General features: G+C 38.1%; 1 protein-coding gene across 5 annotated transcripts in view; it reads left to right on the top strand.

Moving 5' to 3' along the window:
- The window catches only part of SGIP1 (SH3-domain GRB2-like (endophilin) interacting protein 1), a 329,295-nt gene that overhangs the window by 182,790 nt on the left and 119,042 nt on the right, over positions 1-27,463 (top strand). For all 5 annotated transcript variants that reach the window (XM_006879756.1, XM_006879754.1, XM_006879753.1 and 2 more), the window contains one exon: positions 750-925. In XM_006879756.1, coding sequence (XP_006879818.1) covers positions 750-925 — 176 coding nt within the window. The remainder of the gene's footprint in view (positions 1-749; positions 926-27,463) is intronic.

Genomic DNA, 27,463 nt, shown 5'->3' with positions numbered 1-27,463 from the left:
CAGAGCATCTGGTGGATTTTCTTTATTTTTTTCCACCTTAATTTTTATCTCCTCTCAGTACACCATGAGATAAAGTCAGATTTCACAAAGGTCCTAAAATAACCCAGGTCTTATTATTCCTAGTATTAGAGATGAATAAACAGCACTGAGTACAGCCTGATTGTTAAAAAGTAAGATTTTTTTTGTCTTAATCTGTTCATAGCAAAAAAAAAAAAAAAGGAGATAATAAAGAAGAAACTGTACTGAAGCAATGGTGTAAATTGTGGGTGTTGGCTTGTCTACTAAGACTTGCTAAACCTGGATTATTCATTGTGGTTGGAAAATAGCTTTCTACTTGTTTTCTCCCCACAATTCCTTTTGGGCAAAAAACATCACACTTAGAAACACTTATATCTCAGCACATATCATCCATAAAGTGACTTTCTTCGCTTGATGGACCAGTAAGCTTCTGTCAGCCTATCTGGATGTATTTATTATTATAAAGCAAATGATAACTTGCAATAGAAATGGAAGACAATATTATCATTGCTTCTTGAAACTCACCATCTTTAAATCAATCAAGTCTTGAAGAATGGTAAATAAGTACTAACGCTTTCCTTCATTACTTTTATTTTTGTTAGTTTTAATGTTCTGACATCTAATGTCGAAACATCTGTTATTGCTGTCTTTATGTGCAACTATCCTCTTCGTAATGCTTCTGACTGGCTCACAGTAGAAGAAAAAGTTATATATCTTTAACTGTGTTCTACCTACCAAAGGAAAGCACTTTTATTCTTCAAGTGAATCGGAAGAGGAAGAAGAATCCCACAAGAAATTTAATATCAAGATAAAGCCATTGCAATCAAAAGACATTCTCAAGAATGCTGCAACCGTAGATGAACTGAAGGCATCAATAGGCAACATTGCTCTCTCTCCATCACCAGTGGTGAGTAGTTGCTTAAGTTAAGCTTTGGGGTGGTTGAGCAGAAGGCTCTGTTCTTGCCAGGGTGACCAAGTAGGTCAGAAACTTCTTAAACTAAAGGCTGTATGTGGTCACCATTTCATGAACTCTGTAATCTTTAAAGAGTACATTCTAGCTTTCAAAAATTATATGCATGTTATTGCTGCGGTTCTTAAGATGGCGAAAATGATTGAAACATGTGGGACTTTATTTCCTTTTGATTTTTTTCCTACGAATATTCAAATAGAAGGAAAGAATGACAAAAAGTTAATCAGAACTTACTTCTAAAGCTAATTTAGCCATGACAAACTGTATGAAGTTCTTACATTTACCAGCAGTTATTTTTGCAAAAAGGCATATCCCATTTGAAAAACAATGTATGCGATCTTTGTAAGCAAACTAATATATTTTTTTAAAAAACAAACATATTAAAAAAAACAACAACAAAAAATACATAGGCAGTAAACCAAATAATCACTTCCCTTAATATATTTTTAAAAAAGCTTTTTTTGCTGTGATTTGAAAAGAAGTATTTTCTCTAAAGAATATCATAACCACTGGTATATATTTTATTGCCACATTATCTTAAAAGTATTCACCCTTAATAAACCTTATAGGTCCAAGTATCATTTGTTTATATTAATTCAAGTATTTGTTTATATTAATTCAAGTAGGTTTTTTCCACAATTTGTACTTTCTCCTCCAATTCCCATCTATTAAATTAAATTGCTAAATTCTGAGCTCCAAAATTTACAGTATTTTCTCTGTGGTGTTTGGTAAATGTCACTATTGTTCTCTTAAAAATAGCTTTGAAGAGCACATAAAAACTTTCAAACTAGCGGCTACTGTATTTCTGGCATAATCTTTAAAGCTTCTCCCTAAAGATTCCCCCTAGACAAGATCAGTAGACAGAGTTGTTAATAAATGTGGAATAGTTTTGAGATGTTTCTGGAAATATCTCAGCTAGCCTACCTAAAGGAATTGCAATTATTCATCCTTTGAAAATAAGTTTGTGCTTTCCTAGGGGTGAATGAAGTTTGTGACACCTTTTTTTATAGCTTGCTGCTTATAACGACCTTTACAGCTATTACTGACAAGCATTAAAATGATTGCTCATGATAAACAATTAGAGAAAAAGGCCATTTCAAAGTTAACTTTTAATCATATCGTCATAACTTCTTTGTGAAATATAATAGTTTTCTTTTCCCTTTACAGTGGAAAGTATAGATTATAAGTTCACATACTGGTCTGTGATAGCAATGATTTCTGGTAATGGGGATGTTTTATTTTCTTTTTTAGGAGTTTTATTGTGTTTTTGTGACGTCTTACACAATAGGTTCCTGTTAAATAATTTCTACACAAAATATTGGCTACTTTCCTTACAATGTGTGAATATTCTGAGTGTTTCCATTCTGTTTGTTTTGATTGGAAAACTTTTAAGTGTATACACTTCCATTTTTAAGTTGGCTTCCTTCACATTCTTTTTTCTTACCAAATGTTTTTGTAGGAATTAAAATATCTACCTAAATGCTTGAAAGCAGTTTATATCTGTTTCTCTGTAGCATAGAATAAACTGAGGGGGCATTAAAAAAAAGCTACCTGGGATAAGTGGGATCAAAAAAGAAAAGTTCACTGGATTAAACTGAAAAATTTATGTGAAAGTAAATAATCCAAGGTGCATAGTAGATATTTGTTGTAGATTGAGCTGGGGAGGAAAAGCTACTCTGAAAAAAAAAAAAGCATCTACTGATGCCAAACATCAGGTAGTTAAAAGGCCTACCAGGTAAATTAGTGAGGGCCGAGTAAGTAAAGGGAGAGGTAGCCTTCCTGGAGCTTTGCAAAACAACTGCTTTTTAAGGAAATAATGTTACCATGATGAAAAGATATTCTGAGAAGGAGGATGAAGAGGTAAAAAAAATAATCATAGGATTTGGATTCGCCTCGTTCTGCAAGCAGCAGCACCACAAACTGGAATCCTCCTTCCTCTTCTCCCTATTCTCTGCATCCCCAGCTTCCCCTTTGACATGAAAATGTAGTGCCACCATTTCTACGATTCCCAAATATCCATGATCTTTAATATTTAGTGCAAGTGAGCTATTGTTACTACTTTAGGCAATAGTGAGCTCCCCTTTGGATGTACATGAGTGATATGAAAGCTTGGTCTGCTTTATAATTCTTGCTCTCTTCTAGACAAAACCCAAGACATACATGTATTTTATAAATTACATGAGTAATGTTTAGTTCCCAGGAGAAGTAGAACCTTTAAAACTTCTAGTTATGCCATGCAAGAATGGCAAATAGTTTGTACAATTTTACATGTTGTTGTTGTTGATTGCCTTCAAGCTGAGCATGACTCATAGAGCCCCAATGAACCAGAGGCCCTAAGCCCCTCTATAGCTATCGACATTTATCGAAGTTCATGTAGTTTCCAGAGGCATTTCATTTAGGAAGTGGATGCCACTTCATATTGTTATGCATGTGTACATCCAAAGTTTCTTCAGATGCTAAAATAAAAATGGAATATTTATAAATTACTGATAAATCATAAGACTTCATGTAGGCTATGGGGGGTTTTGGTTAGAAAAGCATCAAAAAGTTGAATGGATAGTAATAGAGGAAATTTGCATTTATAAACTATTCAAAGCAATCGTTTACATTAGATCTCTGATTCCTACTTCAGAAGGTCAGCAAAAGAGAGGAGGATCCTCAACAGGATGAATTGGCAGGTGACTGTAGCAGTGGGCATGTCTGAGATTGTGAGGGTGGCACAGACGAGGGCAAAGATTCAATCTGCTGGGCATGGGGTCATTATGAGTTGTAGTTAACTCGACAGCACCCACAAATAACAACACTTCACTTGAAGTGTTTAGGATAAGTTTATACTCCATTTGTTCTTTCATCCATTTGTGAAGGAATACTAGTGAATTGTCCTTTAGTTGATCTATTTTATTTTGACTTGCTGTTGTTTAAAACGTGGATAGTTCACCTGTTATCAAAGTATTCAGTACATAAGTAAAACAAATAAAAAATAAGAAGGAAACCTAGATGGATACAATAGAAAATTGTCCAAAACAAAACAAAAGAACAAGCAGGTGTGTCTTGGGAAGTGTGGAGCCAGAATGCTGCTTGTAAGCAAAGATGGCAAAGCTTTGTCTCACAGAGTGCGGGCGTGTTGTTAGAAAAGGCTCTTCCTTTGGAAGGGACACCAGTTTGGTAAGGTGGAGGGTCAACAAGATGGACTGACGCAGTGACTGCAGCAGGGGACTCACACTGTCAGAGATGATGAGGATGGCACACAACAGAACAGGGCTCTGAGCTGTTGTTCATAGGGTAACTATGGTTTGTTCTCGAATCGATGGCACATAACAAGAAGCTTCAACAACATGAAAACTGAGGCTTTAACTTTCTGGAAAGAAATCTAGTATATGTTGTTAAATACTGTACAGTAGACTATTACTGATAATGGCACTGTGAACAAGATAGTCTGAACTTGCCCCTCTCCTGAACCCTCTGCAATTTCTGTCACGCTCAAGCCCTTTGTGGTACTCACTGTGTCATTCTACTTCCTTGAGTGTCGTCGTCTTTGATGTCTTTCTCCAAAGACTGGTTCTTTCTGAAGACAGGTCTAAGATAGACAAAATTTCACTGTCCTTGCCTCTATGGAGCACGCTGTTTGCACATCCTTTAAGACATACTTGTTTGTTCTTTTGGAAGTCCAAGGGATATTCCATACTCTCCACCAGCACCACAATTCAAAGGGATTCAATCAATTTCTGTCATTCTTATTCCTTATCTAACTTTCAGATGCATCAGAAACAATTGAAAATGCCCTGGCATGGATAAGGTGCACCTTAGTCTTTAAACTGACATACTTGCTCAGAACTTTGGAGAGGTCCTTGACAGAAAATTTCCACAGTGAAATAACATCTATTGGCTGTATTTCCATGGGTTTTAATTGTAGATCCAAGTAAAATTAAATTTTTTACAACTTCAAACTTTTCCCCGCCTCTATCATGATTTTGCCTGTTGGTCCAGTATGAAGACTTTTTTTTTATGTTATTAAAGTGCAATCCATATTGAAGGGTATAATTGTTGATCTTCTGCTGTAAGTGCTTTACATTTCCACTTTTGCACATATAGTTGTGTCATCTGCATAACACAGATTGATGATAAATCTTCATCCAATTATGATGCCACATTCTTTTATATGTGGTTGTTAACATGCCATCAAGTCGCTTGCAACTCATAGCAACCCTATGTACAACAGGTCTGAACTCTGTTCTATTCTGAGTCAATCTCATTGTCTTTGACCCACCCAGCCCAATACCCTAGTCGCTGAGTCAAACCATCTCATCCTCTCTTAAGCTGTCCCTCCATCCTCCCAAGCATGATGTCCCTTTCCAAGGATTGGTCCCTCCTTGCAACATGCCCAAAGCAGAAAGTTTTATAATGATTGGCCCAGTCTTCAGATGGAGAAACTATTTAGAAAGAATTCAACTTTGACACACACTTTTCCTGATTTTCAACCACACAGTGTCCTCTTGTTCTGTTCAAATAACTGTGTCTTCGAGTGTATAGGGTTCATGTGAGCACACTTAATTTTCTGGGACTCCTATTCTTCTCAATGTTAGCCTTAATTTGTTATGATCCACACAGTCAAATGTCTTTACATAATCAATAGTTCACAAGTAAACATCTTTATGGTATTCTCTGTTTCAGTCATGATCCTTTTGAGATCAGCAATGATACCCTTGTGCCATGGCCTGTTATGAATCCAGCTTAAATTTCCAGCAGTTCTCTGTTGAAGTACTGTTCTATTTTTAAGTAATGTTACACAAAATTGTTCTCACATGTAATACTAATGATATTTTTTTATAATGTCCATATTCTGTTGGGTCACCCTTTGTGGGCTAAGGGAACAATTAATGGATCTTTTACTGTCAGTTTGCCAGGTCACTGTCTTCCATTTTTCTTGGCAGGGACTAGTGAACACAAACAGGATTACATCTGTTTCTTATATTCCATCAATTCCTAGTGTCTTATTTTTTACCAATGCCTTCAGTGCAGCTTAGACTTCTTCCTTTAGTCCTATTTTATTTTTCTCAATCATATGGTATTTCCCTTTTTTATTTTCTAACTCCAGCTCCTTACACATTCCATTATAATACTTTGTTTTGCCTTCTCAAGCTGCCCTTTGAAATCTTCTGTTGAGCTCTCCTACCTCAGCATTCCTTCCCCTTCTTTTGGATTCATTTCCCTCCCTTGAAAGTTTTAGAGTCTGTTCTGAAATCCATTTTGGACTTTTTTCTTTTTCCATATTTTTGTGATGAGTTTTTGCTGTCTTCATGGGGATGTCCTTGTACAACTAATCTGATCTTCCATCATTAGCGTTCAGTGTGTCAAATCTATTCTTGAGATAGTTTCTAAATTCAGCTGGGAAACACTCAAGTTCATATTTTGGTTCTCGTGGACTTGTTTTAGTTTTTTTCAACTCAGTTTGAACTTGCGTATGAGTAGTTGATAGTCTGTCCCACATTCAGCCTCTGGCCTGCTTTTGACTCCTGACATTGAGCTTTTCTAAGGTCTTTCCACAGATATAGTCAATCTGATTCCTGTGTAGCCCATTAGGTAAACTCCCACTAGGAGAACTTACCCATTAGGTGAGTTGCCATTTAGGTTGGTGTTTTGTTTTGTTCTGTTTTGTTTTTTTAAAAAAGTATTTGCAATGAATAAATCATCCATTGTACAATTATGTCATGGAATCTCCAGCCTCATTTCTGTCGCCATGTTTTCTTTCTTTGTGTCAATGTTTGCTTTCCAGTCACTAATGATAATAATTATTATTATTGCATTTTGATTGCATGTTCTATCAATCTCAGACTACAAATTTAGTAGAAGGCCTTGACTTCTTCATCTTTTACTTTCTTGGCTGGTGCAGATATTTGAATAATGGTTGTCTTAATAGAAATTCCGTGTGTGGCTATGAATAGTACCCTATCCCTCATAGCTTTGTATTTCAGGATGAATTTTGAAATGTTCTTTTTTACAACAGATGCCACACTATTCCTCTTCAATTGTCATATCCAGCATAGTAGATCATGTGGTTGTCTGTTTCAAAGTGACCAATACTAGTTCATCTCTGCTTGCTAATGTTTATGATGTCAATATTTATGAGTTCCATTTCATTTTTTCCAATTTTCCTATAGTCCTATTTCTTAAATTCCAGGTTCCAATTATTAATGAATGTTTGCAGCTATTTCTCCTTATTTTAAGTCTTACCACATTAGCAAAGGACGGTTGCTCACAGGGTCAAAATTTCTTCCATCCGAGTCATCACAGTGGTCACTGCTTTGAGGGGGCAGCTCGCCCTTAGGTACATTTGAGTGCCTTCCACCATGAGGGCCTCATCTGTAGGCACTATATCCAGCAATGTTCTTCCTTTCCTGAGAGTTTCCAAAGGCCTGTTATTTCAGAAGTAGACGGTCAGTCTTCAGTTTTAGTCTGGAAGCTCCGCTGAAACGTTCCCACCACAGGTGACCTTCTTAGTATTTTAAATACTGATGGCATAACTTCCAACTTCACAGCAACACACAGGCCACCACAGTACAACAAACTGACAGGTATCAGTTCAGATGTCACCTTGGCCCTTAATTATTTTACTATAAAGTATAGCATCTTTCTGTGGACAAGGAACTGACATTATACCAAAAAAGAAAAAGGAATGATGTAGATATGTTAACTCAGATTAAGGAAATTTATTTTTATTCTTATCATTATAGGGAGCTCTAGTGACCTAGTGGTAAAAAAACTGTACTGCACTGCAATCCTGAAGGCACGCAGTTCAAATCCACCAATTGCTATATGGGAGAAAGATGAGCAGTCTCCTCCCAAAGGATTACCTGCCTCTGAAAATCTGCTGGGGGGGTCAGCTATAGGTTGGTTCTGACTCCATGGTACACAACAACAATCATTATATATTCCACTGATAAGATACCATGCTTATGAAAAAAATTAACATCAAGAATGTAAGTCTAATCTGGCATCTGTAACAAATTAGAAATTGGCTAATCTGCTTTTTCAAAGACCAAAGCAGTATGGCTTAAACAAAATTAGTTTCCTTTTTTCCCCACATAAAAGTCAAAGTTGCTAGGTAGTTGAGAGATAATCAAAGACCCAGAAATATTTTGTTTTGTTGTTCCACGTTTCTTACAGTATTGCTGCCTTACTGACGCCATCTCCATTGTTCAGCCTTGAAATGTAGGAAAGGAAAGTGAACTTTTACGTTGTACCACTCTCATCCTCTTGGCCATAAATTAGTTATATTTACCACATTTGCTGTGAGGTGAGTCGGGAAATGTACTTTTTGACTGGAGAGTCATATGTTGTTGGTCAGGCGAGTTTTCAGAGGCAGATCATCTCAAGGAAGAAGATTATCCATCTTTCTCCCGTGGAGCAGCTCGTGGATTTGAATCATGTACCTTCAGGATTGCTTCTTCCTGCTAGGCCACCAGGGCTCTGTGGGTAGTCACACAACCAACTAAAATTGAAAGTTTTGTTACCACAAAAAGCAACAACCCCAAATGAACAAATAGCTTTCAGGCACTGGAATTTTTGGTACAGCATGTAGATGATCTCAGATGACTTTTGAGAGAGTTCTTTGAGACATGAGATTGTGTTTATATGTTTGTTTCCCATTAGCTTCAAAATTTTCCCCACAAGCCTTTGAATTTTGGACATTTCCTTTATAAGTTTCTACATTAGATGATGTTTTGCTACATGTTAGACAATAACAGAATGAACAAAAACAAGTTTACAGCAAAATACCAATGTGTTTACTTGTTCTGAACTCCTCCAGAAAATGAGTGTGCCCTCTCTTTGTGTGTGTGTGTGTCTTTTAATTTTATTAATTTTAATGAACATTTACAGAGATTTTGGATTTCCATTCATTCACTGTTGCACTTTTCTCCCTGCCCACCCCTCCTCCCAGTTCGCTCTTCTCTTTGAAAAGTAAAAGAAAAATTCCTTCATTGGTATTCAATCCCCACCCCACCCCCACTGCAAGTATACTCCACTATGCAACCTTCATTCGGGACTCTTGTGATAACCATAATACCCTATAATATATCGCTTTTAAACTGTTCTCTCCCTCATCTGTTTCAATGCAGTATACATAATTTATCCAGGTTTTCTCAGTCTTACCCCAACCCTGATGTCAGTCTCATGAGCGTACCTTTCCTTTTACAAATTTCAGTGCTTCTTAAAAGCAGGCTGCTTCATTGTTGAAAGCAAAGTCTTCCCTTTTAAAAAACACAAATGCTGTCCCTGTGTAACTTTTGTCCTAGTGTAATCCTACACTTTTAGAGGATAAATAAAGGACAAATTTGTTCCTTCTGCCAGTGGCTTGTCTAGGATGCAAACGGAGTCCAACTCAAAAGGTAAGCGTGCAGGATTTGGTAAGGCGCGGTGCTGTAATCCTGAAGGCCCATCTTTTGGATACACTAGCTTCTTTGCAGGAGGACGATGGGCAGTCTCCTCCTGTCCTGTATGATTTGCTGCCTCTGAAGGCCCACTAGAGAAAGTCAGCCATGGGTTGGTTCTTACTCAGCAATATGCAGCAACGGCACAACTTTAAGAACTTTAAGGGATGGTGTAGACAAATAAAGATGTTGAACTGTTCTGGACCTCCAGTAGCAATCTGAGCTGATCTGGAGCTAACATGGGCCCATGAAAATTGTCCTAAGTTAGGCCAAGAAGTTTGCCTTTCTATTAGTATCTCTCACTCTCTCTCTCATTGCTATTGAATTGGAACCTATTCAAAGCTGACCATCAAGTGAGTTTTCAGAAACTGTCAATTTCAAGACAGGAGACTACTCATTTTTCTCTCTCAGAATAGCTGGTGAAATCAAATTACCTGCCTTTGGATTGATAGCACAACATCTTACCCGTTAGACCACATGAGATGGATTGACACAAGAACTAGGGTAATGGAGGTAGGTGTGCCAGACACAGTGAGATTGGCTCAGGATAGGGCAGGCTTCAGAGCTGTTGTGCATAGGGTCGCTATGAGTCTTCAGAGACTTGATGGCACATAACAACAGTAACAATTTTTGTTCATTAGTGTTCGATGTGTCTAGTCTATTCTTAAAATGGTTTTTAAACTAAGCTGTAATAAACTCAAAGTCATATTTTGGTTCTTTATGGACCTGTTTTCATTTGTTTTAAACTTGTATTTGAAATTGCATATGAGTAGTTGATGCTCTGTGCCACAGTCAGCCCCTGCCTGGCCTGGTCTTGATTGCTCATATCGAGTTTCTCCAATTTCTCTTTCCACAGATATAGTCAATCTTCTTCTACCAATCAGTAATTAGATGTGAGCCACGGTCGGAAAGGGGCACATTTTTTAATGAGATGGTTTGCTACAGCTGAAGTAGACTCTGAAGTATTGGTAGGTAACAGCTGTCTACTAATAGTGATCCCAAAGAGGTATACATGAGGATATGAGAGGTATACAGAAGGGAGCTCTAGTGGCCTAGTGGCAAAGAAGTTGCACTGCAATCCCGAAGGTGCACAGTTCAAATCCACCAGATGCTGTGCTGGAGAAGGAGGGACAGTCTCCTCCTGTGTCCATTGGATCCAGTTTGATGGTACACAACAAGAAAAGAAAAGCAAATAATTTTTTTTTAAAAAAAAAAAGGTATACAGAAGGACATTAACATATATAGCAAATCCCCTATGCCTGCTATAGAGGTGTATGTATCACATTCAGTAGGTGTTTGTGAATAAATGAGTGTGCAGATATGTGAACAAGACCAATTCAAGGACAGAGCACTGTGACAGTGGTCTAGTTTCACGTCCACTGATAACATGCATCTGTCTCCTTATTCACCTAATACGCTCTCCTCCTAGATGCATGTTTCTATTTTGTTCAAAGCAGTAATCAAAATATCATCCAATACAGTGTGGACTTTAGTAACATGGGATATCTATACCTTCTTCCAACTGACTAGACCAGAAACTCAGTGAGAGTGCTAAGTTTCATTTTCTGACCATCTGCTTGACTAATTTGTTCTAAAATTTAGTGTTAATAGGTGTTCAGTGTGTAGCAACAAAAAAGAAATAGCACACAGATTCTAACAGCTGTGGATTTCCAGATCCAGGTCTGCTATGTTCTGTTTATGTAAACTTAAACAAGCCGCAGAACTATTCTGTGTCTGTATTTCCTCATCTGTAAAGTAAGGATAATAATTGGTCCTTATGGAGATTTTGTTCAGATTAATGATGATCTCTGGCGTATCTGGTCATATCTTACTTAACTTATCTTCCCTACATTATCATAGTGCTTAGGCCATAAGAGGCATTCAGGTATATATTTAGTGGATATATGGATCAAGCTTACAGGAACTCCTAACAACAGTCCCTCATTATGTAATTGATACTCTGCTAATTCCTGTTTCATATGTGTATATTTGTATTTATACATATGTATACATAGGGCCAGAGGCCAATGCTAAAGAAAGAAATCAAAGAGCTGAATAGAAAATTTCAAAAGGCAGCTCAGGACAACAAAGCAAGATACTATAATGATGAAATGTGCAGAGAGCTGGAGTCAGAAAATCAAAAGGGCCGAACTCACTCAGCATTTCTTAAGCTGAAAGAGTTGAAAAACAAATTCAAGTCACGGGTGGAAATACTTAAGAATCATTTGGGTATAATGATAAATGATCCAGGAAGTATCAAAAGAAGATGGAAAGAGTGCACAGAGTCACTGTATCAGAGAAATTTCATGAAATGGTGATGAAGGAGGAAGTTCAAGTTGCTCTGAAGGAACTGGCTAAAAACAAGGCTCCAGGAGTTGCTAGCATACCAATTGATTTATTTCAACAAACAGACACTGCCCTGGATGTGCTCACTAAGTTGTACCAGGAAATCCGGAGGACAGATAGCTGGCCAACTGACTGGAAGAGGTCGATACTTGTTCCCATTCCAAAGAAAGGTGACCCAACAGAGTGTGGAAATTATCAAACAAGATCATTCATATCCCATGCAAGCAAGATTCTGCTGAAAAAATTTCAAAAACATTTGGAACAATATGTCAACAGAGAACTGCCGGATGTGCAGGCTGGATTTAGAAGAAGTCATGGTACTAGGGAAATTATAGCTAATGTAAGATGGATCTTGGCAGAAAGCAGAAAATACCAGAAGATTGTGTATCTGTTCTTCATTGACTATTCAAAGGCATTTGACTGTGTGGATCACAGCAAGCTGTGGCTAACTCTGAGAAGAATGGGAATCCCAGAACATTTGATTGTGCTAATGTGAAACCTATACTTGGACCAGGAGGCAGTCATCAGAACAGAGCAGAGAGACACTGGATGGTTCAAAATCAGGAAGGGGGGTCCATCAGGGATGTAGTTTGTCTCCATACCTTGTCAATCTGTATGCAGAACAGATCATCCGAGACGCTGAGCTGTACGAGGCGGAAAGTGGCATCAGGATTGGTGGAAGAATTATCAACAACCTGCATTATGCAGATCACACAACCCTGCTTGCTGAAACTAAGGAGGATCTGAAACACTTGCTGCAGAAGGTCAAGGACTGCTGTCTTCAATATGCATTGAAGCTCAATATCAAGTAAACAAAGATTCTCACCACTGGGCCAATTGGCAGCATCAATATGGATGGTGAAGAGATTGAGATAGTTAACAGTTTTAGTTTACTTGGTTCCACAGCCAAGAAATCAGGAGACAAATTGCACTGGGAAGGTCAGCTGTGAGGGACCTCTCAAGAGTACTGAGGAGCAACGACATCAGGTGGAGACTAAGGTGCACCTGGTCCAAGCTATGGTCTTTGCAGTTACATGCTTTGCATTGGAGAGTTGGACAGTGAATAGGGATGATAGACGGAGTATTGATGCCTTTGAGCTGTGGTGCTGGAGAAGAGTGTTGAATATACCATGGACTGCTAGGAAAATAAGCAGGTTTGTCCTGGAGAGGGTGAGACTGTGGCCCCTTGGAGTCAAGGATTCTGAAGCTTCATCTGACATACTTTGCAAGGAGGAACTGGTCCTTGGAAAGGGACATCATGTTTGGGAGAGTGGAGGGACGGTGCAGGACAGGAAGACCTTCAATGAGATGGATCAATTCTGTGAGTGGAGTGATGGGAATAAGTGTGTTTGAGTCTGCGAGGTTGGCACAGGATAGAATGGCGTTTAGGACTCTTGTACATAGGTTCGCTATGAGTCGCAAGTGATCCCGTGGCACATAACAACAACAACAACATACGTAGAGAGCTCTGGTTTCCTAGTGATAAAAACTGTGCTGCAAATCCAGAGGCACAGAGTTTTAATCCATTAGCTGCTTTATGGGAGAAAAATACTCAGTCTTCTCCTGTTCAACTTCTTGCCCCTGAAAAACTACTGAAAGGTCAGCTATGAGTCAGTCAACGTGTGTGTGTGTGTGTGTGTGTGTGTGTGTGTGGTAACTCAGAAGAAAGGTGGACAATCCCCTCCCATGGAATTTTGGAATTTAGAGCCTCTGTAAACACACTGGAGGATCAGCTATGAGTTAGATTCAATGCAGTGGGACCTAAGAACAACAACTACATATGAAACAGCATTAGCAGAAGATGTGACACTGGTGGTATAGTCTATCGTTAGCTTCACTGCGAACCTAAAGGCAACACCTCTCCCAGGAGTTCAAATCCACCAGCAATTTCTAGCGAGAAAGATGGGCAGTCTCCTTCTGTGTGTTTTACAGACTCAAATCAAAGATTCATGGAAGTGTCAGCTATGAGTCTGTTCTGACTCAAAGGCAATGAGTTGGACTTTTTAAAAATCTACCTTTTTTTTTCCTTTTGGAGAATTATAACTCTGCTTTCTAATTTTCATTTTCTTGCTCTGTTCATATTTCATGAAAGTATCCTAACGTCCTAACAGCATTCTGTTTTCATGTCCTGTGTTATAATTTGTTGACATATGTAGGCTGGGAGTCGGTTAAAAATGGCTTGGAACATTTTTGAACTTTAATTTTTAAGCGAAGTCTGGCAGAGCAGCTGATGGATCCGAACCACTCACCTTTAGGTTGGTAGCACAACTCCCTAATTACTAAACTACTAGAGCTCCAGATCTTTTACAAAAACTGCTTTTAACTAATTTTCTCTCCATACTGGAAAGTTGCAAGTTCTTTCTCTTCAAAACAAATAGAAAAAATAAGAAAAATAATGATAAATGAGAAAAAAATGTTTGTACCTTGAAAAAGATACTGGGTATAGTAAAAATGTGTGAAGGCTTGAAAAATTATCAACTTTTTATAAGTGAACAGTACTTAGGCAAATTACTTAAACCAAGCTAGGTTAGTCTCAGCTTCTTAGTATGCAAAAACGGAAGTTGTTTACCTTTTCAGAAATAGGTTTACTTTTGACAATGAAAGCAACTTTCTAAAAATATAAGGTTAGCTTCCATCCTTATTGTAGGGAGGGTAGTGTAAGTGGAGCAAACAGCAGAAATATTTCTATCTCGCAGCTTCCATTTTTCCAGAACTAACCTATAGCTGACCCTCCAGTGGGTTTTCAGAGGCAGTTTATCGCATGGGAGAAGATTGCTCATTTCTCTCTCATGGAGCAGCTGGTGGACTCGAACCTTGTGCCTTGGGATTGCAGTGCAGCTTCTTGCCACTAAGCCATCAGAGCTCCTGAAGAAGGGAGTAGCAAACATCTTTTTGCAGGGTGGCTGTTGTGATGTCCACAAGGGAGAAAATAGAAATGAAGAGAGAAGAATATTTATACTGTTTGTTCCACTGACACTACCCTCCCTAAAATAAGGTAGAAGCAAAAGTTCCTTATATTTTTCAAAAGTTGCTTTCATTCTTAAAAGTAAACAAATTTCTGAAAAGGACTAATAAAATACTAAGTGCAAGGTTAAACTATAAATACATCTATTGAACCATAAACAAATATGCATTTACAAGAACACCATGCAAAATCACATTTAAGTTGCAATGAAGTACAATTCCTTTCTAAGATAATTGAAGAGAGAGAAATAGTCACCATAATGACGCCACAATTACTTAACCAGCTGAATCTTAACTTATCAAAGCCAAGTGGCTTTAAACAAGTTACACAGCCTATCTATATCTTCATTAATAAATAAGAATAATTCCTGGGGCGGTGGGAGGGGTGTGCGGGGATTGTATACCAGGGAAGGTGTGTTTCTTTTACTTTTGAAAGAGAGGAGCGAACTGGCAGCGGAGGGGAGGGGGCTGGGTGGGGAAAGAAGTGCAGCAACGAATTAATGGGAATCCAAAATCTCTGCAAATGCTCATTAAAATTATTTTTTTAAAAAAAGAATAATTCCTGTACCCATTCCAAATGTCTGTTTTGAGGTTTCAGTGGAATTAATGCATATAAAAATACTTCTGGTAGACATTACTTTCAGATTGTTATATCATTGTTAAAATTATCTGTAGAGCTTGAGGCTTTTTTTTTTTAGAATACCATTGATAGTTATAAATCAGAAAGCCCAAATAGACATAAGTCATTTGTATCCACGGTCACTGGCCATTTCCCAAAGCAATCAAGCTAGGATAATGTGTTCATGAAAGAGCTCTTCTTGTGAGGTCTATGAAATGACTTTGAAGGTGACTCTGGAAGCACTCTTAAATTATTTTGAGGACCAGCAGCACCCTCTGAATAGGTTCTGTGCTTATTCAGGAGGTAAAATTGAAGGGCAATATGCATTTGCCCACATGTGTAGCAACCGTGTTAGTACACAGAACTGTGAATTCTCCATCTTGTCTCATGAGTATTGACGTCCCATCTCCCTTTAATTCATTCCACTGAATACTTACTGAGAACCATTTAAAAAAAAAAAAAGCTCTAGTGCCATAATATGTAACTTGTCAGACTGGTAACCAAAGTTTTCCTGATTTTGGAGAGAAAGATGGGCAGTCGCCGTCCATAAAAGATTTACAGCCTAGAGAACAGGTCGAGGTTGGAGGGAGGTGTCACTATGAATGGATTCAACTTACTGGCAAGAGGTTTGGTCTTATGTTGTTTTCCTTATGAGAGTCACATACAGAAAGAGTATGTCTAACCTTCGTGTTAACAAGGACTACAAATTCATCCCAAAATAACATGTAACCAGTGTTGCTAGCAGCACCTGAAAGTTGAAATTCCCCTTGTGCTCCAAAACTCAGCCTGTCTTCAAGTTGTCTGATTAAAGTGTGGTCTTCAGCAGTGGCTTCCTTTCTGGCTTCCATTCTAGGGTTTTCTGGATTCTCAGCTTTCAAAGTTTCGAAATATGGACACCCCTTCCATTTCTTCCAGAAACTAGAGGAGCATTGTCTCAAATGCATCTGCAGTCATGTACTTTCCTCTCTCAGTACTTAGAAACCTAACGATGTATTATTGAAAGTAAGAAGATAAACTCTTTGACTTATTTCTAGGTAAAATCTCTCCCTCCGCCCCTCCCATTTCTCATGTAGTGCTATTGATTCCTTTACTTTTGTGCTGTGACTAGCCAAGAATCACTACTAGCATACTCTGAGAAGATATCCTTAGCTACAAGCATGTCACGTGTACTGTTAGGGATTTTTTATCTATAGTAAGTCAGAATTAAGCTTATATTCTGGTTCTTTCAGACATTGGACATATATAATCCTAGACTGGTAACTTGGCTCTTGATGCGTCCATCTAATCACATGTAAAGTGAAGAATACTATCTACCTCACAGAGTCCTTGTAAAGATGAAAGGAAATGATATTTTAAGTGTTTTAAACCTTTGCAAGTAGGTTACTTTAGTATAAACCATTGGATGTTGTTACGTACTGTCAAAGCAGATCCAACCCTCCAGCAAGTTTTTAGAAGCTATAAATTACACAGGAGGGGATTGTCCATCTTTCTCCTTGAGAGGACCTGTTGGGTTTGAACCATCTCCCTTTGATTTGGCAGCCCAAATCCTTACTACTAGGGAACCATACCTATTCTGTTTGTTTTGTTGGGGAGGGGGTGAGAAACATTTATATTTAGAATTAACTACTTGGACTCAGTTTCGATGATCCCAGTTTTGTTGGAACAACCAAAGAGCATCATAGTCAGGAGCATACCAATCCCTGGCCTTCTTCTCTCCATCAGGCGTAATGAAGGTATTGACCTTGGCCTTAGACCTTGGTCTCACAGCTTCTTTACAGCTTGTTTAATTTGGTGCTTGTTGGCTTTGACATCCACAATGAACACAAGTGTGTTGTTATCTTCTGCCTTCTTCATGGCTGACTCAGTGGTCAGGGGAAACTTGATGATGGCATAGTAGTCAAGCTTGTTTCTCCTGGGGGAGCTCTTCTGGGGGTATTTGGGCTGCCTTCGGAGTCTCAGCATCTTAGAGTGCTGGAAGGTGGGTGACGTGTGGATTTTCTTTGTGTGTATGTGACTATGCATGCTCTTCAGGGCAGCCTTCTTGGCCTTTAACATCTTTGCTTTGGCTTCAGTTTGGGGAGGGCAGGGGCTTACTTCTTCACCATTGGTGCCATCTTTGGTATCATCTTCGTAGAAAGGCAGCAATTGTTAATTGCAGCAATGATATACTGTCTCATGATGACTATTCTTAATTGTGCCTTAAGGTCACTTACCAGTTTGAGAATTTACTAATGGTAAAAGTGATAATGGAGATGATGTTGATGGTAAAAATGGTGACAAGTGGTTGTGGTGCCAGCTACAAAAACTTGTTGAATGCTTTGTGCCAGGGCTTGGCATATATTAACTCATTTATCCTAAATACCTACACCTGAGGTAGGTACTGTTATTACTCCTATTTACAGTTGAAAAAAATGGGAAAAAATAGTGGATTAATTAGCTCACTCAAGGTGTCACAGCTAGTAAGTGAAATCTCTGGGACTTGAGCCCAGATTCTATTCCGAAGTCATTATCTGTCAATTATGCAGCCTGTGATGAAAGCCAAAGTCTCCTCTTTCCAGGCGGTACATAAAAGTTCACCAATTCATTTAAAACCCTTTCTACACAACTTCTGTGTACTTCAAAACCCTCTGAGGTCTCTCTGTGGGTGTTCAGTCCAGCTCAGAAACCTGCCTTTGAGACTATCTTCTCAGTCAATCCAGAGATGCCCCCACTTCAGGATCCTCCATCTGTCATCCCATGTGACACAACAGTGACACTGTGCCAGGTCAGGAGCAGTTGTTGCTGTTTTCATACATGGCTTCTAGTTTATTACTATTCTCTCATTTTATATTAACACATCATGCACATAGCTACCTTGTGTTATAAATTAAGGCATGTCACTTCCTTTTGTACGACCCATAAATCTCAGTGCTAACATCTCTGGTTGGTGTGGTCCATTGTGATTTGTGCTCATAACCCAACCGCTTCACAGCACTGGCTTTTAATACATCAGTGGCTCAAAAGGAAAAAGATGGACAGTCTTCTCCCATTACAGTTTACATTCTCAAAAACCTTATGGCAATGAGTTTGCGGTGGTTTTTGTTTGGTTGTTGGTTTTTTTTGGTTTTGGGGTTTGTTTGTTTGTTTGTTTGTTTGTTTTTCTTGGTGATACATTCTAATAATGCTTAGGATTTTCTAATTGCCCCATTATAATATCTTTTAAAAAACTCATTGATGTTGAGTTGGAACCAACTCAGAGGTGGATCTCCAAAGAGATTTCAGAGGCTGTACGTTATGTGGGAAAAGACTGCCCATATATTTCCTGTAAAGCCACTGGTGGATTCAAACCAACCAAAGAAGGATAGCTTTTGAGTGACAGCACAACTCCCTATAGACTAACCCACTAGAATGTTCTCAGTCATGATCAGAAGGATGTTAGCAGCAGTACTATTGATCAGACACAGAGGTGGCAATTACATTTTTAATAGAAGAGATCAACAGAAAAAGACATCACGACTCATTGGGTTGTATAATTTGATGGATGGGAGGGGGAGGGAAATGGAAAGAATTTGTTCGAATCTGACTTCAAATTTTGTAAATAAACTAGTAGGGGGAGAAAAAGAAACTACTGAAAATTATAAGGCTTGGATACAAACGAGACTATTCAGTCTCCTTTCTGCATAGTTGAAAATAAAAAATACTTTTTATCAATCTAAGGTCCTATTGAGATCCTTCTCAAACTTACAGTCCTCCAAGGATTGCTGACAACCCAAAGTCAGACAGTTCAAATCTACTAAAATCTCAACAGGAAAACAATGGATAATCTCCTCCAATGCAATTTACAACTCTGGAAACCCATTTTAGAGGGTGGATTAGAGATGTTACTGGAGCAAATAGCATGACCTTGAAGTACATTTGCTATATGGGGGCGGGGGGAATATCATCTTTTGAGTTATCTTGATATTTGTGTCTCTTTGTGTGAGTTTCTTAACTCTAGGTCTCAGACCTCTGATCTGTAAAATGGAAGCAATCATATCTGCTTGCACTTACCTAGGATTATGAAGTAATGCTGTGAAATGCCTAGTTCAGTACCTGTCACCCAGGAAGGACTCGGTGCCGCTTCCCTTTCCAGGTCTGCTTTTCTTTTCCTGAAGTTAGAAGCCTCGTGAAAAACATAAAATTAGCAAAGGAGTACGTCAGCAAATCAAAGAAAGCAAGCTAATAGAGATGGTCTGAGAGTAGAAGTTAATCTATTTAGGTGTATCTATGAATGCCTCTTCCTCTTAAAAGATTCAGCGATTCAAGGATTGAAGAACTGGGTACTAAGTTATGAAGGAGCTATTAACTTAATTGAGATGGGTGAGATTTGCAGGTCATAAAGGAGCTATTTAATCAAACTACGTGACATTTTGAACTGGAGATGTTCTGGTGTTGTTTACTTATTCCAGGTGGCCCACCCACTCACCCACCCCCAAATTAGCCTGCCAGAGAGCAAATCTACAAATGTTCCGCTGCCTGGAAACACCACCCCCTTTCTGTCTTCACTTTGGCAGAAGGTTCAGCACCCCATTGAGTTCAGTAAAAACAAATAGTCATCAGTGGGGGAAGAGAGCTGAAGTCACTGGTGTTATCTCCACATGTAAGTGCTGTGCAGTGCAGACAGAGAGGCTAAAAATGCATGCATGCTTATGTGAAGTACACAGCCCAGATCCAAGATGTTCTTCTCTGTTGTTGTTGTTGTTTTTGTTTTTGTTAGGTGCCATCAGGTCCAGTATAATCCTATGAACAAAAAACCTGAATCCTGGCCTATCCTGTACCACCATCCTCACACTTCCTCACACACCAGAGCTCATTGAGGCAGCTACTGTGTCAATCCACCTGGGTGAGGGTCTTCTTCCACTTCGCTGACACTCTGCCTCTCCGAGTATTATGTCCTAGCAACATGCCCAAAGTATGCGAGACCAAGTTTTATCATCTTTGCCACCAAAGAGTACTCTGACTGCACCCTCTCCAAGCCTTTTTTGTTGTTGCTGTTGTTCTCTTGGCAGTCCATGGAATATTCAGTAGTCTTCTCCAACTCCACAGCTCAAAGGCATTAATTCTTCCTCTGTCAGCCTTACTCATTGTCCAGCTCAGATAGAAACAAGTGATTGGAAAGAGAGTTTTCTCTTCAAATCTATAGTGTTCTATTCCTTCATTTTAATAAACCATAAATCTCCCCAAGAAGAATTGGTTTTGTTTCTCATGTCAGTTCATTCTTTCCTTCTCTGTTGACATTCTTCTGAGGAAATTTTCGGTTGTTCCCATTTCCTGATCTTTACAGCAAAAATATGATTTGTCTAACCTCTCATGCCTACCCTGTTCTAGTACAAATAAATCCTTAAGTTGCTCTGAATTTTCCTTCTTGAGAATGGGCTAAATGTAAAGTCTATTTGACATTATTTATCACCAATATACCTTTTGAACATCTGGTGTTTTTCTCCCCTTTGAGAATGAAAAATAACTTATCTTTTCCTTGCATGATTGCAAATTTTGCTGCATGTTTTATTGTCTTGAGAAATTACCTGCTCTGTGGTTCCAAAACATGATCAGAGACCACAACATTCAGTTTCTATTAGCAACTTACAGTATAATTGAATAGGAGGATATGCTCACACTAATTGTGCTGTTAACACAAGGGCTGTGCTTCTCTGGCAGTTTGAATCCCCCAGGGGTTCTGTGGAAGAAAGACAGGCAGACTCTTAGAAACCCAAAGGAAGGTTGCCATGAGTTAGTTTCAACTTGATGGCAGCAACTTTGAGGGTTTTTATTAACATAAATATGTTAGTATGTCTTACCAGAAGTAGAAAATCCTTTAATTATATGCTTTTTATTTTCATTCTAACTGTAGTTTTAAAAATTGCTATTTTTATTATCTATCTTCAAGGCCTTTTGCCTTCAGTATAAATGTTCGTCCTTCTAATGTGGTGTTTAGAATTGGTTTAAGGTTTTATTTCTTTGTTTTGCTAATTAACTAATGGCTATAATTAACATAGCATAGACTGTAAAGAAATAATCAACGTTGGAAAGAAAGACTTAAATTAGCATAATTTGTGAACAGTTCACTAAATTGCTCATATCATGCATCCAAAGATCATGATTTCTGATACTAAAACTTAAAGGATTATCAGTCTTTTTCTTGTGGAGGCCGAGAAGTATTCTGTAAACTTTCATTATGAGATTCCTATATGAGATGGTATTGCAAAATGTTTGTTCCAGTCAGTTGTTTTTTTTCACCCTGTTGGGAAAAGGTTTTGATGAACGCAGGGAATTAATCTTTAGAAGGCTCCATTCATCAATTTTATCCTCTTCAGATTATGCATTTCTGGCTGTATTTGGCAGTTTCTTTTTACTGTAGACTAGGCCTTCCCAGTCTGTCTCTTATGAATTATATTGTTTTGGGCTTACTCTCCAGTCTCTGATCTACCTTGAGTTGATTTTTGTATATGGTCTGAGATGTAGATCCTGTTTCAGCTTTCTGCAGGTAACAGTCTAGTTTTGCCACCACCACTTGTTGAAGAAGTTGTCATTTCCCCATTTGATAGGTTTTGTGTTTGGGGGTTTTTTCTTGTTGAATATCAGTTGACCTAGATAGCTAGGTCAGTTTCTGGGTTCTCAATTCTGTTCCATTGTTCTATGTGATTGTTATAACCCAATTACAAATGGGCAAAAGACATGGAAAGAATTTTCACAGAGGAAGATATTTGAATAGCAAACAGATACATGATGAAATGCTCAAAGTCACTGGCAATAAGAGAGATGCAAATCAAAACCACAATAAGATGACATCTCACTTCAGTAGCAGTGGTAAAGTTTAACATGACAGTAAGTAATAAATGTTGGAGAGGGTGTGGTGAGATAGGAACTCTTGTACATTGTTGGTGATATTGTACAATGGTACAACCACTCTGGAAGGCAGGTGGGTGCTTCCTAAAATAGCTGAACACAGAAATTCCATAAGACCCATCTATTCCACTACTTAGAATATACTCCAAGAAAATGAGAACTGATGTATAAACAAAAACATGTACACCCATGTTCATTGCAGCGTTACTCACCATCACAAGACCATGGAAACAGCCCTGATATCCAACCACAATGGAATAGATTGAGAAATTATGGCACATTCACACAATGGAATACTATGCGGCACACAGGTGCAGTGATTTTGTAAATTACTACTTAACTTGGGAGGGACTAGAGAGCATTATGCTCAGTGAACTAACTCAATCCCATAAGGACAAACACTATATAAAACCTAATGTTATTGTCGAATGAGTATGAGGATCCAAGGGGGAAAGGGAGGGTGGAAACAGAGAGCTGAGGATGTGTGGGGAACGGGAGTTAATCATAGGATCATATAATCTGATGGGGGTGTAAAGGAACTGGGAAAGATCTTGTGTGAAAAACAATGTATTCAAACTTTATAAATAAACCAGAATAAAATAATTTATAAAAAATAACCTAAACACTTAAAGAAGCATTTTCTTTGGAGTTTCCAACCCTGCATGAGGTGTGGTAGTCACTCAGGAAGTTATTAATAAATGAATAGATGGATGGTCTTCACCATGAGGTTAAGCTATGACATAATGTAATCCATACTCTCCATAGGGTTTTATTTAGGAAGCAAGTGTAGTTAGTTCTCAGTTCCTTATGATATTTTCCCCTTGAACTCAAGTTTCTTTCTCAACTATTAGAAGGTTGATCAGCAGGAGCAATGGCCACCTAATTCTTACAGTTTGGAAAGTCTTTTAAGACTATATCCATGTGTTTCTCTCTGTGAATACTGACTTTCTTTCGTAACTCTTTTCCTCTGACCCTGCACTTCCCAATATGTTTTCTCCTCTCAGGCCTCAGGTTTTACCTCTTCTTTGTCCTTGCACCAAGAGAAAGAGTAAAGAGATATTAAACTTTCCTTCTTATTTTTATACTATTATTCATACATTTATAGAAATTCTTAGGGAGCTCTGGTGGCCTAGTGGCAAGAAGCTGCACTGCAAACCCAGAGGTATGTGGTTCAAATCCACCAGATGCTTCACTGGAGAAGGAGGGGCAATTTCCTCCTATGCCAGTCAGATCTGATTTAATGGTACACACAAAAAAAATACTAAAATCTTTTAAAAATTAAATTAAAAAAAACAAACAAATCTTGAAGTTTTTCTAAGTGCCAGAAAAGAAATTACAACAATGAATATAACTGTTGATTATTTTAGAAAAATCATAGAGTGTGAATCATCCTTGTAATAATCATGTCAGAAGATTAGTCGTCAAAGATTTGGGGCCAATCTCATTTCTAAACAGAATGAGTGTTAGGTTAATTTCTGTTGAAAGGACAGCCATTAATTTATCGTATTCCTCAGAAACTCTTGTTTGAGTCAGTTACCATTTCAAGCAAAGGGACACACCACCCTAAGCTGTTCTGGTGTGAACACATAGAGACAGAAAGAAAGCAAGATGAACTGATCTCATCCTATTTTGCCCTATTGAAAGTCTCAGTCTGTTCTCTGACTTATTCTAAACTTTTATCTACTGTAATATGGTACATGGGGAATCAAACTAACCATCCAAAGAAAAAGAAATGGAGACCCTATATCTTACCAAGACATTTTATGGCATTTTATCATTGATGCCTATTCTAACAAAAGTTACAGAATGTACACTTCTAAGGACCTGTTGTGTGTAACAACAGAACTCCTTTGAGACACAGGGACAGGTGAAGACATAACCACAGTCTTCAAGGCCCTCATGCTCGGCCTCCCCTGTGCCCTGACTCACACCTCCACTTCTGCCTTCTCCTGCCACTGCTCCTTGGCTATATTTTCTTCTGCCAAATAGCTACCTGGTGAGTTTCTTCAGCAACTTCAGATCTTTACTGAAGACATCATCTCAATGAGACCTACTCCGACCACTACTTTTAAAAGAAAAAAATCTTTCAATCACTACATTTACTTTATTTTTTTTTATTGCATTTGTTGTGTAACCGTTGAGTCGGAACTGACCCATAGCTGACCCTCTGTGGGTTTTCGGAGGCAGTTAATCACCAGAGAGATTACCCATCCTTCTCCCACATAGCAGCTGGAGGATTTGAAGCATGAGCCATCAAGATTGCAGCACAACTTCTTGCCAGTAGGGCACCCATCTTCTAAAATATTGATGGCTTAGTGGTAAGGATTCGTATTGCCAAGCCAAAGGCACATGGTTTGAATCCACCAGCTGCTCCACAGGAGGAAGCTGGGAAGTCTCCTCCTGTGCAATTTACAGTCTCTGAAAACTCGAGTCAGTTCCAAATAAAGGAACACAGCAACAAAGTACTACATACTTTATTTATTATGTTTATTATGTATTGTCTGTCCTTTCCCCTCAAAAAGTGAGCTTTTTTTTGGAGCTTTTTGTTGTTTTCATAGTTTTATTCTTACTAACGTGTCCCACCCAGCACCTAGAATAGTGTCAGACATTTATGAAGTACTCAATAAGTACCTGTTAAATTGCTCTTTGTGAATATTTGACTTGTCGTAAATAACTGATAGGAAGTGGTTGCATTGATGACAGGCTCCATTAGAGTTAAAAATACAGCAATTCTATTTTTACACAAAAGCAATTGTGACTTTCTCTTTCTTGATCCCACTATATTAAGCTTGCTGATAGAAATTTCAGTGGCACCTCAGTTCCTTGGTAAGAGCAAGCAATCTTCATGAAAGGGTAATTGAAATGTTAGTGTTTATTTTCTCCATTTACCTGTTTGCTTTTGTTCTTTGATGTTAAACAGAATTCATTCTCAAATATTGTTGATTTCTAGTTTTTTATGCAGAAAAGTAGGCTTCAATAAGACCTAACTTGGATGAAGACTTGAACTGCAAAGTTATTTGGAGTAATAATAGCCAGAGTGATTCAGATGCAATGGGCAGGGGTTTGTAGGATTCTTGGAAAGATATAGTTAATAAAAATGAACTATTTTTCAAATAAAGCTTATAACTATGGTTTTGAAGACTATAACACAGTGGGGAAACCCTTTAACATAGGATTTATACCATCGTTATATATAAGTATGCATTTTTCCCAATTCAAACTTAACTTACTCTATATTTATTTTAAATGAGCCTAGAGAAATCTATTTTCCAATAATCTTACTTATTTTTTCCTCGTGAACTACTTTTAAATAAAAACCTTAAATTTTATTTTTTCCTTAAAGAAGACTATCTTATTTGTACTGTTTGTTTCACATCCTGAAGAACGCCTACAGCCAAAGGCCATTATTTATATATTGGTAGCTGCTAACTATTAATGCAAAACATCATATTGAATAAAGATAATTTATCACTATCTTTATGTATAGAGATAGAAAGAAGGGGTAAAGTAAGCCTTATTATTTGCTTGTTAAACTTTATTCTGATTTTCCTAAAATAAAATTAATTTAATTGTAAAGAAAAAAATACTAGGAAATTTACTTCATAATTGGTTTAACGGTACGGACTGTAACCATGCCTAGAAATACAAGCTTACTGTATGAGGCCTGCTGTGATAGGTAGACATGATCTACTTAATTAACTCCATTTGAAAGATCCAAGATGATTTTCCAGCCTAAGTGATGTATGAGCTTTGAACTCCATTACTTCTAGATCTCAATGTCAAAAAGTTGCTAACAGTGAGTTCAGTCTTTTTAGGGAACTTGGCAATAGGGAAACTGCCCCTAACCCAGCTCCCTGGGATTACAGGGATTAGCCCTCCCTGGGTTCTGGTCTCAACTCTATTTCTTAGTTACCATATGACCTTAAAACTCAATAGGCCCCCATTTCCTCCCCAGTAAATTAGAGTTAGTAAAGACACTACCCAAATAAGGTAAAAACAATACCAATTCTAAAAATATATTCATTATCAATATAATATCCTTGCTTTTTATTCTCTCAACAACAGTACAAGGTAATGATTAACTGCATGCTGATTATCTGCATACTGTTACATGATTTGAAGTGGGGGAGAGAACCCCTTTTTTATCCATTCATGGAAAACCTTGATCTTGTTAGTAATTGTCACTATTCTGTGTGGTTTGCTTAAGTGTCTGGATATGAAATCAGCACCATAGATATGACCCCTATCCAGTCTCTTGGTGATTCTCAGGCTTTCCCCCCCCCCCCTTTTCCTGCTTTTTTTACTATTACAGAAAAATTGCCTCCTGGAAACAAAATTGCATGCCTCTACACTAGTATTGTGTAAAATTGCACAAAGTTGTGTCACTTCCTTGGAGTCTTCGACCTTTTTTAGTATCTGAGGTCATTAATGGCCAGACATATCAGCAGTTAAGAAGGATCTAAGTGAACTTCTTATAAAGTAACTGTTAAAACTGGTACCACATCCCTGGGCCAATGTTATTTCAGAGAGCAATTGCTCTCTCCATGTTTCCAGATGAATTATAGTTTAAACATTTGTATGTTGTTTTGAGTCCTACAGAAAGGTAAATCCATAGACATATTTTGGGAACTTGCACTGTTTGGGGCTGGGGAATCCATTCAGCCATTACTATAAGCTAATCTAGCAGAGATGATCATCTATATAATATAGAACCAAATAAATACTTCAGCAAATACATCAACAATATGGGACTTTGTTTTCCTGGAGGCAAAGAAATGTCAGGCATGTAGGTATTCAATCATTTGCTTTTTATTTTGTGTCTTAGTAATGAGCTATGAACCCATAAAAGAAGACAGTTATTTATTTTGACTAGAAAGCTCAGAGGTCTTCTGGAAGGACTCCTGTTAGCCTTGAAAAAAAGAGTGAAATTTTCATTGGTCAAAAGAGAAGGATGTCAGGTTGGGTGAATAAAAATTTGAAAAAAAATCAAAATGAAACCCAACAATAGCAACAAAAGAGGAAGGTCAAAATCTGAAGAAGTAGCTTAAGCAGAAGGCAGAGAAGTGGGTGCACGCACTGCATGCTTGGGAAATGTCAAGGGCAGTTCGCAGCTAAAAGCAGGTTTCATAGAAGACGAAAGAGAAAGATGAGGACACAAAGGTAAACTGGAGCCGTGCTGCCAGCATGATAGAATCAAATGCTTTACAATGGAGCTTGAATTCCGTTTCCTGACGAGTAGGGAGTTCAACTTTT

The sequence above is a fragment of the Elephantulus edwardii genome, unplaced genomic scaffold (assembly GCF_000299155.1).
Source record: "Elephantulus edwardii isolate Elephantulus edwardi_28Jun2011 unplaced genomic scaffold, EleEdw1.0 scaffold00005, whole genome shotgun sequence".
NCBI lineage: Eukaryota > Metazoa > Chordata > Mammalia > Macroscelidea > Macroscelididae > Elephantulus > Elephantulus edwardii.
The sequence above is the reverse complement of the archived record's forward strand: the minus strand, read 5'-3'. Positions and strand labels throughout refer to the sequence as shown.